Raw genomic sequence first — 10,207 nt, forward strand, 5'->3', positions numbered from 1 at the left:
TTAATCGTTATTTGCATGATAATTTTTTAATGCAGCCACACGAAATAAATACAAACTATCACCACAATGCTCACCACAATGATTTCACTTATCTCATGTGTTAATATTTTTTATTGTAACAATTTATGATTTGCAAAAATAACTGTTGCATCTGTGTAGATTAGATAAGCAAAGTGTGTGCGCGTTGTGCACGTTATACATTATGGTCAAGCATGCGCCCTTAAAATAGCATAATAAACAACGCACAACGCGCCAATGACTTTAGACTATTTTTTTCTGGTCAGTGGCGCAATTGTTTTTTGAAACTGCAAAATAGCATCAGGGATGGTTTGCGCCGGAACACGCCTCCTTTTTTGTGCTGAACCGCCCAGGGAGCGCCATTTCATTCCCTAGTTTGCCAACGAGCGTCTGTGGAGGGAAAAACCCGTTGTGCGCCGGTGCAAGATACGAATGATACATGCGTCACTGACAAAGTCAATTGCGCTGGGTGCAAGATAGGGCCCCTAGTCTTGGATTAATCTAAACCCTGTCCTGGAAACTGCCCCTTAGTGTTTTAGTGGGAATATGGCAGGTAGAATAAGATGCTATGACTGGTGAGCAAAATGTTAAACGAGAAAATTGTATAGGCATGGGGTTCATTTTATACCCCAAATAGATAGGAGATGGGTTAGTATTGATACTCGTGAGTTTAATTCATAATTGCCATTTAACAACCATGGCTTCGCTTTCTTGATCTCAGGGGCTTCTTTTGACTAAACCTGAACTGTATATCCTTTAGCATCCTAACATTGACAGAGGAACACAGCAAACTCAGATCAAAATTTGTTATAAATAAACTAATTTACTAGAAATAAATATTAAAACTGCATTCACCTTTCACAGTATTGTACAAATATGTGTGACAAATGCTGTTAAATGTATGTTTTCAGAAATTATTACTGTATTTGAATTTGAATTTATTATATGAATATAAATCTTTTTTTTACAAAGTGAATCCAAAAATGTACATCACTACCGTTTGTCTTGTAAACAGAACCAGTTCCCCCATACACACTTGCACACAGTTTTTTGTGACTGGCAGAAAGCTGCTTCTGTCTCTTTACTTAATCCCAGACTAGGGCTGCACGATTTGGGTAATTTTTCCCATTGCGGTTATTGATGCTAAAATTGCGATGTGCGATTGCGATTATACTAAATGGTATCATGAGTCAACTTGATGGGTTTTAAAGAAAATCCATACACAGTTTAGCTAAAATTTGTATTTGTAAAACTAGAAATTTTTTCGTATTGCCACGTGATGTAGCAACTGCTCAGTGTCAGTAATCCTAAATCCAAAATACCGCCATACAACAGACATAGAGTTTTTTTTTAGCTACCAGATCACTGTCAACCTCCTCTGCATCCATCTTCGCTCTGGTATAAGTGACGAAGCACACCACACACGTGCATGCCACACGTGCACTGCCTTTTTTGTTCATTTTTCTTTCTTTTTTTTTAAACAGCAAGGAAAATCATCAAACTGTTATCAGAAAGTTTGTGTTAACAAGTCCACACATTTATTTATTTAATATAATTGCAACATTTTGCTGTCATATAATTGCACAGGCTGACATCGCGATTGCGATTGCGATGCGATTAATTGTGCAGCACTATCCCAGACTGATCTGATGATGCTAAGATCGGGGCTCTTTTGGGCTCATACATTGCATTGCAGGATTTCTTTTTTTTTACTATCAAATAATTTTGATTGCTTTAGAAATCCAAAACTGATATTTCATGCTGACACTGTAGAACATAAAATTGCCATCTTATTGTAAAACATCTAATATGTTTTAAGAATTGCACAGTAGAAGCCCAAATTAGGTAGAAAAAACAAATCATGAATGATGATCTGAGAATATGTTGTCTCGATAGTTTGCTTGCTGAAATATTCTGAGAGTTAATATGTGTTTAACAGACGTTCTAAACCAGGAGTAAAATAAAGCATAAATTACCGGATTCAGGCATGAGTTAACATACAAGACCCATACTAGAAATTGTGCTACAGTGGGTGAGATAAATGTGTTTTCTGTTAAAGTTAAGATATAATAGGGAATCCAGCAAAGCAAATGAATTGCCACAATAATTCCTAATGTCAGTGCGGCTTTGTGCTCAGATTTCCTCTTCACTGAACCTTCTGTTAGATCTTTTCCTCTCTTCAGCAGAGAGTTTATAACTTTCACTTGCTGATGTGCAACATAAAATATCCTCAAGTGCAAAATTATGAGCAGGGAACAAGGAAATACGAAGGAAAAGAATAAATCGACAGCTCTCCCTTCAAAACTAAGCATAACAATGCATTCACCATAACACACATCTGTTCTCTGTGAGATACTTGCTACTATAGCAATGTTATAAACTAAAGAGCATAACCAGCAAAGGCAGATAATAATTAATGTTTTAGTTGTTGTTATTTTCTGTGTGTACAGCAGAGGGTGACACACAGCCACATAACGGTCAACAGCTATTAAAACTAAATTGCTTAGAGATGTAAAGAGGAGCAATCCCATGATTATTAAAAAAAGTCTACAGAAAGTGTCTCCAAAGTACCAACATGTCTCAATCAACCTGATGGCTTCCAAGGGCATAATTATAAGTCCTACGAGCAGGTCGGTCACAGCCAGAGAGAGAATGAGCATGTTGGTTGGGGTGTGAAGCTTCTTGTAGTGAGAAACTGAGATGATCACCAGCAGATTCATAAACACAGTCCATACTGACAGCAATGAAAAAAACACATACATGATATTGTATTCATTTGTGGAGCGTTTTGTCTTGATGCACGATGAGTTAATGGCAGGAAAGCAGTATTGAGTCTCATGATCTTCTGTCTCATAGGCCATTAGTATAGTATCCTCCTGATAGGAGTTTGATCTGATCTCCTTACTGTCCTTTTAATTTATACAGTGTCTGGATTAGACCAGCCCATCTACCACCCCTGCTGCATAGTGGGTGGCTGCAAAACCTTATTTAGCGCGATGTAATAAACACATTTTTAATACATGTCACCTCCTGCATTAATTCTTTATTTGTTTTCTTTTTATAACCTCTTAAATATGGATAGGCTTCTTAAAAAATACACACATTTGAGCAAAAAGCTGAAATAATTGTTTTTTGTAAAAGATCAAATTCAGAATGGTTATCAAAACAAACACAGAGTTTTAAATGTTGAAAATTTTGTTTTTGCTTTAGTTTTTTTTATAATTTTATAAGTGGATAATAGCGGAATTACAGATTACCATTAAAACTCATCAGGAAAGCGTTATTGGCAGGGAAATGTTTTCTCTTAATTTACGAGAAGACTCGTCATTGGCGGGGAAAGAGTTAAACAGGGGTTAATCCTGGGATTTTATAATTGGACTTTCACAATGTGTATTCCTAAACCTTGGCTTAACACTCTTCTTTGAATATTTGCAATGTCATCAGTCATGATAGGAAAAAAAAGTGTAAGACTGAAATAAAATAGCATGCTACTGCTTTAAATAACTGATTGTCTTGTGCTTCCACATCAGCGACAAAACATGCTAATCTTTTTTATCTCCTGGGACACTTTTTAACTACTATTAAGGAGATTTTCATCACCTACATCCCCAAATGACACGTTGATATTTGCCGTTTCTCAATCCGAAGCCTACAGCCTTCCAAGGTTTTATTATTCTTAGTTAATCGTACATTTTATGACTTGTGAATGTAATGCTCAGTTAACTTAAATAAACCAGGCTTGATGACGTATGCAGTCTGCAATGCAAGCTCCGCGGGCTGCAGCCTTTGGATTGAGAAGTGTATTTGCAATTATTTCAGCTTTTTGCTTAAATTTGTGTATTTTTGAAGAAACCTATCCATATTTACGAGGTTGTATAAAGAGAAGCGCCATTATTCCACCAGTTCACTCGCCTGTGTGCAGGACTTTAACAACGACATAGCTCGCTGCTGAACCACAATAGTTGGACAAACTAACTAGCTTGTCACGACTGTTTCCCGAAAAGCATAGTAATTTGTTGCACATTTGTTGTTTTAGCCATGTTGGTTCAACAATATAGTTAATGATGTAAAGACATGTAGGGAGTGGAGTACTAATTAATCTGTTCAGATCGATTCGATTTAATATCAGATTATTGCTGTAAACAACGTACATTTAAGGATGTTGCGGTGACAGAATATTCCCATTGGTTAACTCTTTCACCGCCATTGACGAGATATCTCGTCAATTAAGAGAAAACGCTTCCCCGCCAACGACGAGATTTTTCGTCTTTCCGCAATACCGCTATTATCCACCAGGTGGCGCCCTTCCGCAACCTTTTAAAACCGGAAGTATTGCCCTATGGCAAGCGGCTGCATGTCCGTGTCTGTTTTAAAAATCGCTCTGAATGGGATCTCTATGAAAAGTCCGTCACAAAAATTGAATTATCTCTGCTTTTTGCTCAAATTGTGGTGTTTTTGCAGAAACCTACCCATATTCAAAAGCTGATTACAAAAGAACCACTGAAGGTAGGATAAAACGTTTTTTTTGTTTGAAAGCAGAGGGTCTGTTCTTTCATTTGGTATATTGTATGTTTATATATTTAAAGAAGAACATTTTCTGGAAGGCATTAAACTTTGGTGAAAATCATGAAAAACGCTGGCGATGGCTGGCAACTTTTTTTTTAAAACGCTGGCGGTGAAAGAGTTAATCAGTGTGTGACAGGGGGCTTATAAATGGGAATGCGTCAACGCGTCTTCACATTGACTTAACATTGAAATCACTTGCGCTTTAAGCTATATTGGTTTATCTCGTTTCGTGTCTTCAGAACCTATAAATTATTTTTTTAAGTTTTTATTTTTGCAGTTTCTCTGCCAACTGCTTTAGTAGAGCAGAGACTTTTATGCGTTACTTTGCGCTTCCGCGTCTGACATTTATCTTTCACAGGCGCACATGGACAAAACCGTGAGAAAGCCAGTTAAGGGTGTTTACATGCCACGCGAAATCAGGGTAATGAGCAAAACTCTACCTGTGCCGATCGGTTTTTGCTTACGCCGTTTATGGGCTTTTTCTTGATTAAAGAAAAACGTTTTACACGTTTACATTGACCCCACGTGTTATTAGTTTATTAAGCATAATCGGCGTAAGACTGTGCATGTAAACAAACTCAGTGACAAACTGCTATACTGTGTACTGTGGTTTACTTCATGGCAAAGGCATGCAAAAAATACAGTGTACATACAATTTTTACTTATTAAGCTCTAGCTATCTTTCATAGCAGGAAGTTCGAATAAGGCTGTTTTTTAACTCAATCTGGATAAATGTATATGTTAAATGGGTTTTCACAGGCAGGGTCACAATTACTTAATTATTACATACATAATTACTGTACTGTATTTTTCTTTTACATTTACAATTGCACAATAAATCATATTATAGCTTCAGACATGGCAGGTCATTGACTAAAGACTAATAATAGTCAAAAGCAATAGCAAAAGTAATGAAGTAAAAAGGTTTGTATTATTAAAATGCAGACAAAGATTTTGGATAGCTAAGTTGGCTTGTATTTTTGGTGCGAAATGGGTGTGGTAGGGGGCCCAAACTTGTTTTCTTACATAGGGCCTAGGGCCTAAAATTGCTAGTATTGCCTTCATGTTGTCAATCTAATAGAAATGCATTTATTAATTTCATGAGAGCAATGAGGCTGGTTTTTGATCTCAATAATAAAAATTGGCCTTCTAGAAAGAAAGGTAACGTGGGCTGATTCGTCCTAGACGCAGTAACAATATCTTTGCTCATAATATTTTGTTATCCTTTGCTATTCAAAATCTGTGCAGGGTTTTGAGAGTCCTGTTAACACCTATGTGCTGCATCTAATCCACCAAAACTTCATTAAAAGTGTGAAACAAACTCACATGTAAGTAGATTGACAGACTGATGCAATAGTTGCTCTTCATGCAGGTCAGTGTCATGTCTTGCATGTTCATGTGAGAAATTAGAAATAAAAATAACTCAAATAAAAAAATCATCAACTTAATTATTATTCAAACTAAATAAGACAATTTATAGAAAGATATCATTGTGCCTGAGTAGTAAGTGTGCATGTTTGCATACACATTTACAGATCTAACTTATTATTTATATATTTGGCCCCCAGTTTCCATAAACATTTACACAGTTAGCAGATACTTTTATCCAAAGCTACTTTGTGCATTAAAATGTACATTGTACATTAGTAACAGTGCATGTTTTACCTTTGTTCAAACCGGGCAATCCCAGCATTATGAATGTGACATTTGTAGTTAAAACATGAATATAAATTCTCAGAGAATGCATTTATTGCTAGTATTTCAAACTAACTTTGTTTTTCTAGTGTAATATTTTGGGTTGAACCCCATCATTGACTGATTTGAACAATGCTAGTAAATCCAGAACCTTAATTATTATTATAATAAACAAGACCAATTGAAGTTATGCTGGTATAAATATTTTGGATAGATTTAGGATGTGTTTAACTGACGCTCTAAACCAGGGGTAAAATATTGCATAGATGAGAGGATTCACACCTGAATTAATATACAACATCCATAACATAAAATAGGCTATAGCAGAAGTCATGCTTGTGTTTGGTATTAGAGTTAAAATAAAAAAGGGAATCCAGCAAAGCAGATAAACCGTCACAATGATTCCTAATGTCAGAGCGGCTTTACTCTCAGATTTCCTCCTCACTGAACCTTCTGTTAGATGTTTTCCACTCCTCATCAGAGAGTTTATAACTTTCACTTGATGATGTGCGACATAGAAGATTCTCAAATATAAAGTTATAATGAAGGTACAAGGAAATAGGAAAGACAGAAACAGGTCAATGATTGTCAAGGCAAAAGTAATCATAAATGTACATTCTCCATAACATGTGTATTTTCTTTGTGAGGTAGTTATAATAACTGAAATGTTATAAGCTGAAGAGTAGAACCAGGATACACAGATAATAATTATTGTTCTTGTCATTGTTATTTTCTGTGGGTACAGCAGAGGGTGACACACAGCCACATAACGGTCAACAGCTATTAAAACTAAATTACTTAGAGATGCAGAGAGGAGCAATCCCATGATTAATATAAACAGTCTACAGATAGTGTCTCCAAAGAACCAACATGTTTCAATCAGCCTAATCGCCTCCAATGGCATGACAATAAGTCCTACGAGCAGGTCGGCCACAGCCAGAGAGAGAATGAGCATGTTGGTTGGATTGTGAAGCTTCTTGAAGTGAGAGATGGAGATGATCACTAGCAGATTCAGAAACACAGTCCATACTGACAGCAATGAAAAAAACACATACATGATATTGTAATCATGTGTGGAGCGTTTTGTCTTGATGCATGATGAGTTAATGGCAGGAAAGCAGTATTGAGTCTCAGAATCCTCTGTCTCATAGGCCATGAGTATAGTCTCCTCCTAATACGAGTTTGATCTGATATGATTCTTTTTACTGTTCTTTTATTTATACATTGTCAGACTGACCAACCCATTCACCACCCACTCTGATGCAACAATAGACTTTGTAATCATAATACCACAGCTGTCCCCACTTTCCATATGCAGAATTGCTAAGCCTCCACTGAACTGTTCATTTAATGTGTAAAGCTTGCCATAAAAACATTTAAGATGTACTGCCAGTGTGGGTATAAGTGTTAAGTATATCAGTATATTATTATGTACTCTCACTCTCAAGGCCAAGGCGGGGCCGCGGGCGGAGGCTGGGACCACGGCGGGGCCGGCAGAGCAGGACTAGAGACCAGGATGGAGCTGCAACCCATAGTGGTGCTGGGGTAATTCTGGGCCTGTGAACAGAGACAGAGGAGAGAGAGGCTGGCAAGACAGACCACACAGAATAAACACACAGTTCAGTCATTGGCAATTTGGGCCAGGCCGAGAGTTCATGGAGCTCAGGAATAGCCATCTTGGGCCAGGCATAAAGTTCATAATTGGCCATTTTCGGCAGGACAGAGAGTTCAAAATTGGCCATCTTGGGCCAAGCGGAGAGACTTTTGGAATCATGTGTGGCCATTTTTGTGAGGGCAAAAAGTCTTTGTGGATTCTGAACAGTCATTTTAGCAAGGGTTGAGAGTCTATGAAGCTCTATGATAACCTACTGAACACAGGGGACTCGGAAGTGACCATCTCAGCTTTAACAGGGAACTCAGGAAAATCAGAAACAGATTTTATAGTCTGGGCAAAAACTTCAGGAAACGCAGATTTGATTAGCTTGGTAAACACAAAAAGCACAAGGGACTCACATTCATATGGTTTGGCTAAAACAGACGTTACAGAGGATTCAGGTTCAAACTTCCTAGCCGAAGCAGAAAGTGCAGAAAACTCACGTGATCCAGGAGACTTTGGTGATTCACTTAGTTCTGGGGATTCACATGACTGTTTTATGGGTTTATGAATCTTCACATGAAACAGGATATACCTCCAGAGCCATTTGGAGAATTCACAGGGCTCGGGAGATTCACAGGGCTCGGGAGATTCACAGGGCTCGGGAGATTCACAGGACTCGGGAGATTCACAGGACTCGGGAGATTCACAGGACTCGGGAGAGTCACAGGGCTCGGGAGAGTCACAGGGCTCGGGAGAGTCACAGGGCTCGGGAGAGTCACAGGGCTCGGGAGAGTCACAGGGCTCGGGAGAGTCACAGGGCTCGGGAGAGTCACAGGGCTCGGGAGAGTCACAGGGCTCGGGAGAGTCACAGGGCTCGGGAGAGTCACAGGGCTCGGGAGATTCACAGGACTCGGGAGATTCACTGGGCTCGCGAGATTCACTGGACAAAAACACTGAGGTATCCGCTAAACTGGAGGTTAACCGGTTAATCCGGCCTTCAGATGGACATGCTGGAGTGACAATCGACTCATGTACTGACTCAGATGTGGTGACAGTCAGGATTACAGGATTACACACAACATCGTCCTGGACAACAATGGTTTGCTCGGGAATGTTCTCCTGGTCTCAAGGAGTGGTTGACACTTGTTATTTTCTTCCTCCTCCGGCTACGTGAACTACGCGATGGCTTTATGATGACCGGCTTGAGAGATGTTACAGTCTCAGCGGACTTCTCGTCAGGGAGCTCCCATAAGTTCCATTAGCAAATAACCGATGAAGCGCCAGAGGTCCAGTATTTGTAACCCAGAAAAAATAGAAATTTGTAATTTCAATTAGGAATGTTAACAATCAATCGATCTAAGATTAATTGTCGATAAAAATAAAATTGATAAACTTAACGATTGTCAAATAAGCAAGGTCATGCACATGTGTGCGGTGCCTGCGCAAAACACATACAGCCGTAGAAAAAAATGAAGCGATCACACAGAAACTAGTCATGATCACAACAATGCTCGATGCCAAGCAAACACCTGGGCTTTTTAATGTCATGCGAGACGAGGCTGGCTGCTAACGCAACAAAATGGCAACCCCAGTGGATCTGAGGGTCCGATACAGAAAATGCAAATACATTTAGCATACTGACAGCAAAGACACTCTCTAGTGAAGACTCCAAGCTTTGCATAGCAATGCTGCTAACTTGCTATACACAGGGGAGGAGACCAAAGGCTGTTTTTTAACCCTCTGGGATCCGACCATTTTGGGACACTGTCAGAGGTTCTGACATGCTCTTACATTTGGTCTTTTTCCAGTTGCTTTAAAACATATTAATGGCAAGTGTCTCATAACACCGCGTTCAGCACAAACTGGGCTAAAATATTATATGAGGTACATGTATGTACATGTTTGTATTTTTGAGAGAAAAATGTTTATGCGTGGTTTTTAAAAAAAGCAAAATTTTTAAAACACTGATATAAGTCCACAAAACCCATACTAAACATGTTTTAACAAGACTTTTCTAAACAGAATCTAGTAGTCTAGAGTTTTTTCTTTAAAATGATGTGAAAATCATCCTGCCTACTCATTCACATAAAACAATATATTGATTTAGAAATTGTAAGACACTTTTTGTTTAGAGGGGCCGTATGCGAGAAGGATTGATTGACAGCTAGCAAACAATGAGCTGCATAATGAGCTGCATAATGAGGCAGGAATGTGAGAGGAAACTACAGTAAAGAATGTGAGGACAAATAAATGTATACATGTTTATTTGAGGTTTAAGAAGTTAACAATATAATCAAAATAAAAAATTAAGCTCAGTAGGACATATTCAGT

The 10,207-nt window shown here is 38.4% G+C and overlaps 2 protein-coding genes across 2 annotated transcripts; both read right to left on the bottom strand.

The window, feature by feature from the left end:
* Positions 1-1,877: 1,877 nt before the first annotated feature.
* On the bottom strand, positions 1,878-2,928 carry LOC135739318 (trace amine-associated receptor 13c-like). The gene has a single exon (XM_065257539.2). It carries the CDS (start codon positions 2,877-2,879, stop codon positions 1,878-1,880), a length of 1,002 nt encoding a protein of 333 aa, XP_065113611.1. The 5' UTR covers positions 2,880-2,928.
* A 3,538-nt stretch (positions 2,929-6,466) lies between these two features.
* LOC135739309 (trace amine-associated receptor 13c-like) lies at positions 6,467-7,457 on the bottom strand. The gene has a single exon (XM_065257532.2). The coding sequence runs from the start codon at positions 7,433-7,435 to the stop codon at positions 6,467-6,469; it is 969 nt and encodes a 322-aa protein (XP_065113604.1). The 5' UTR covers positions 7,436-7,457.
* Positions 7,458-10,207: the final 2,750 nt, after the last annotated feature.

The sequence above is a fragment of the Paramisgurnus dabryanus genome, chromosome 10, assembly GCF_030506205.2.
Source record: "Paramisgurnus dabryanus chromosome 10, PD_genome_1.1, whole genome shotgun sequence".
NCBI lineage: Eukaryota > Metazoa > Chordata > Actinopteri > Cypriniformes > Cobitidae > Paramisgurnus > Paramisgurnus dabryanus.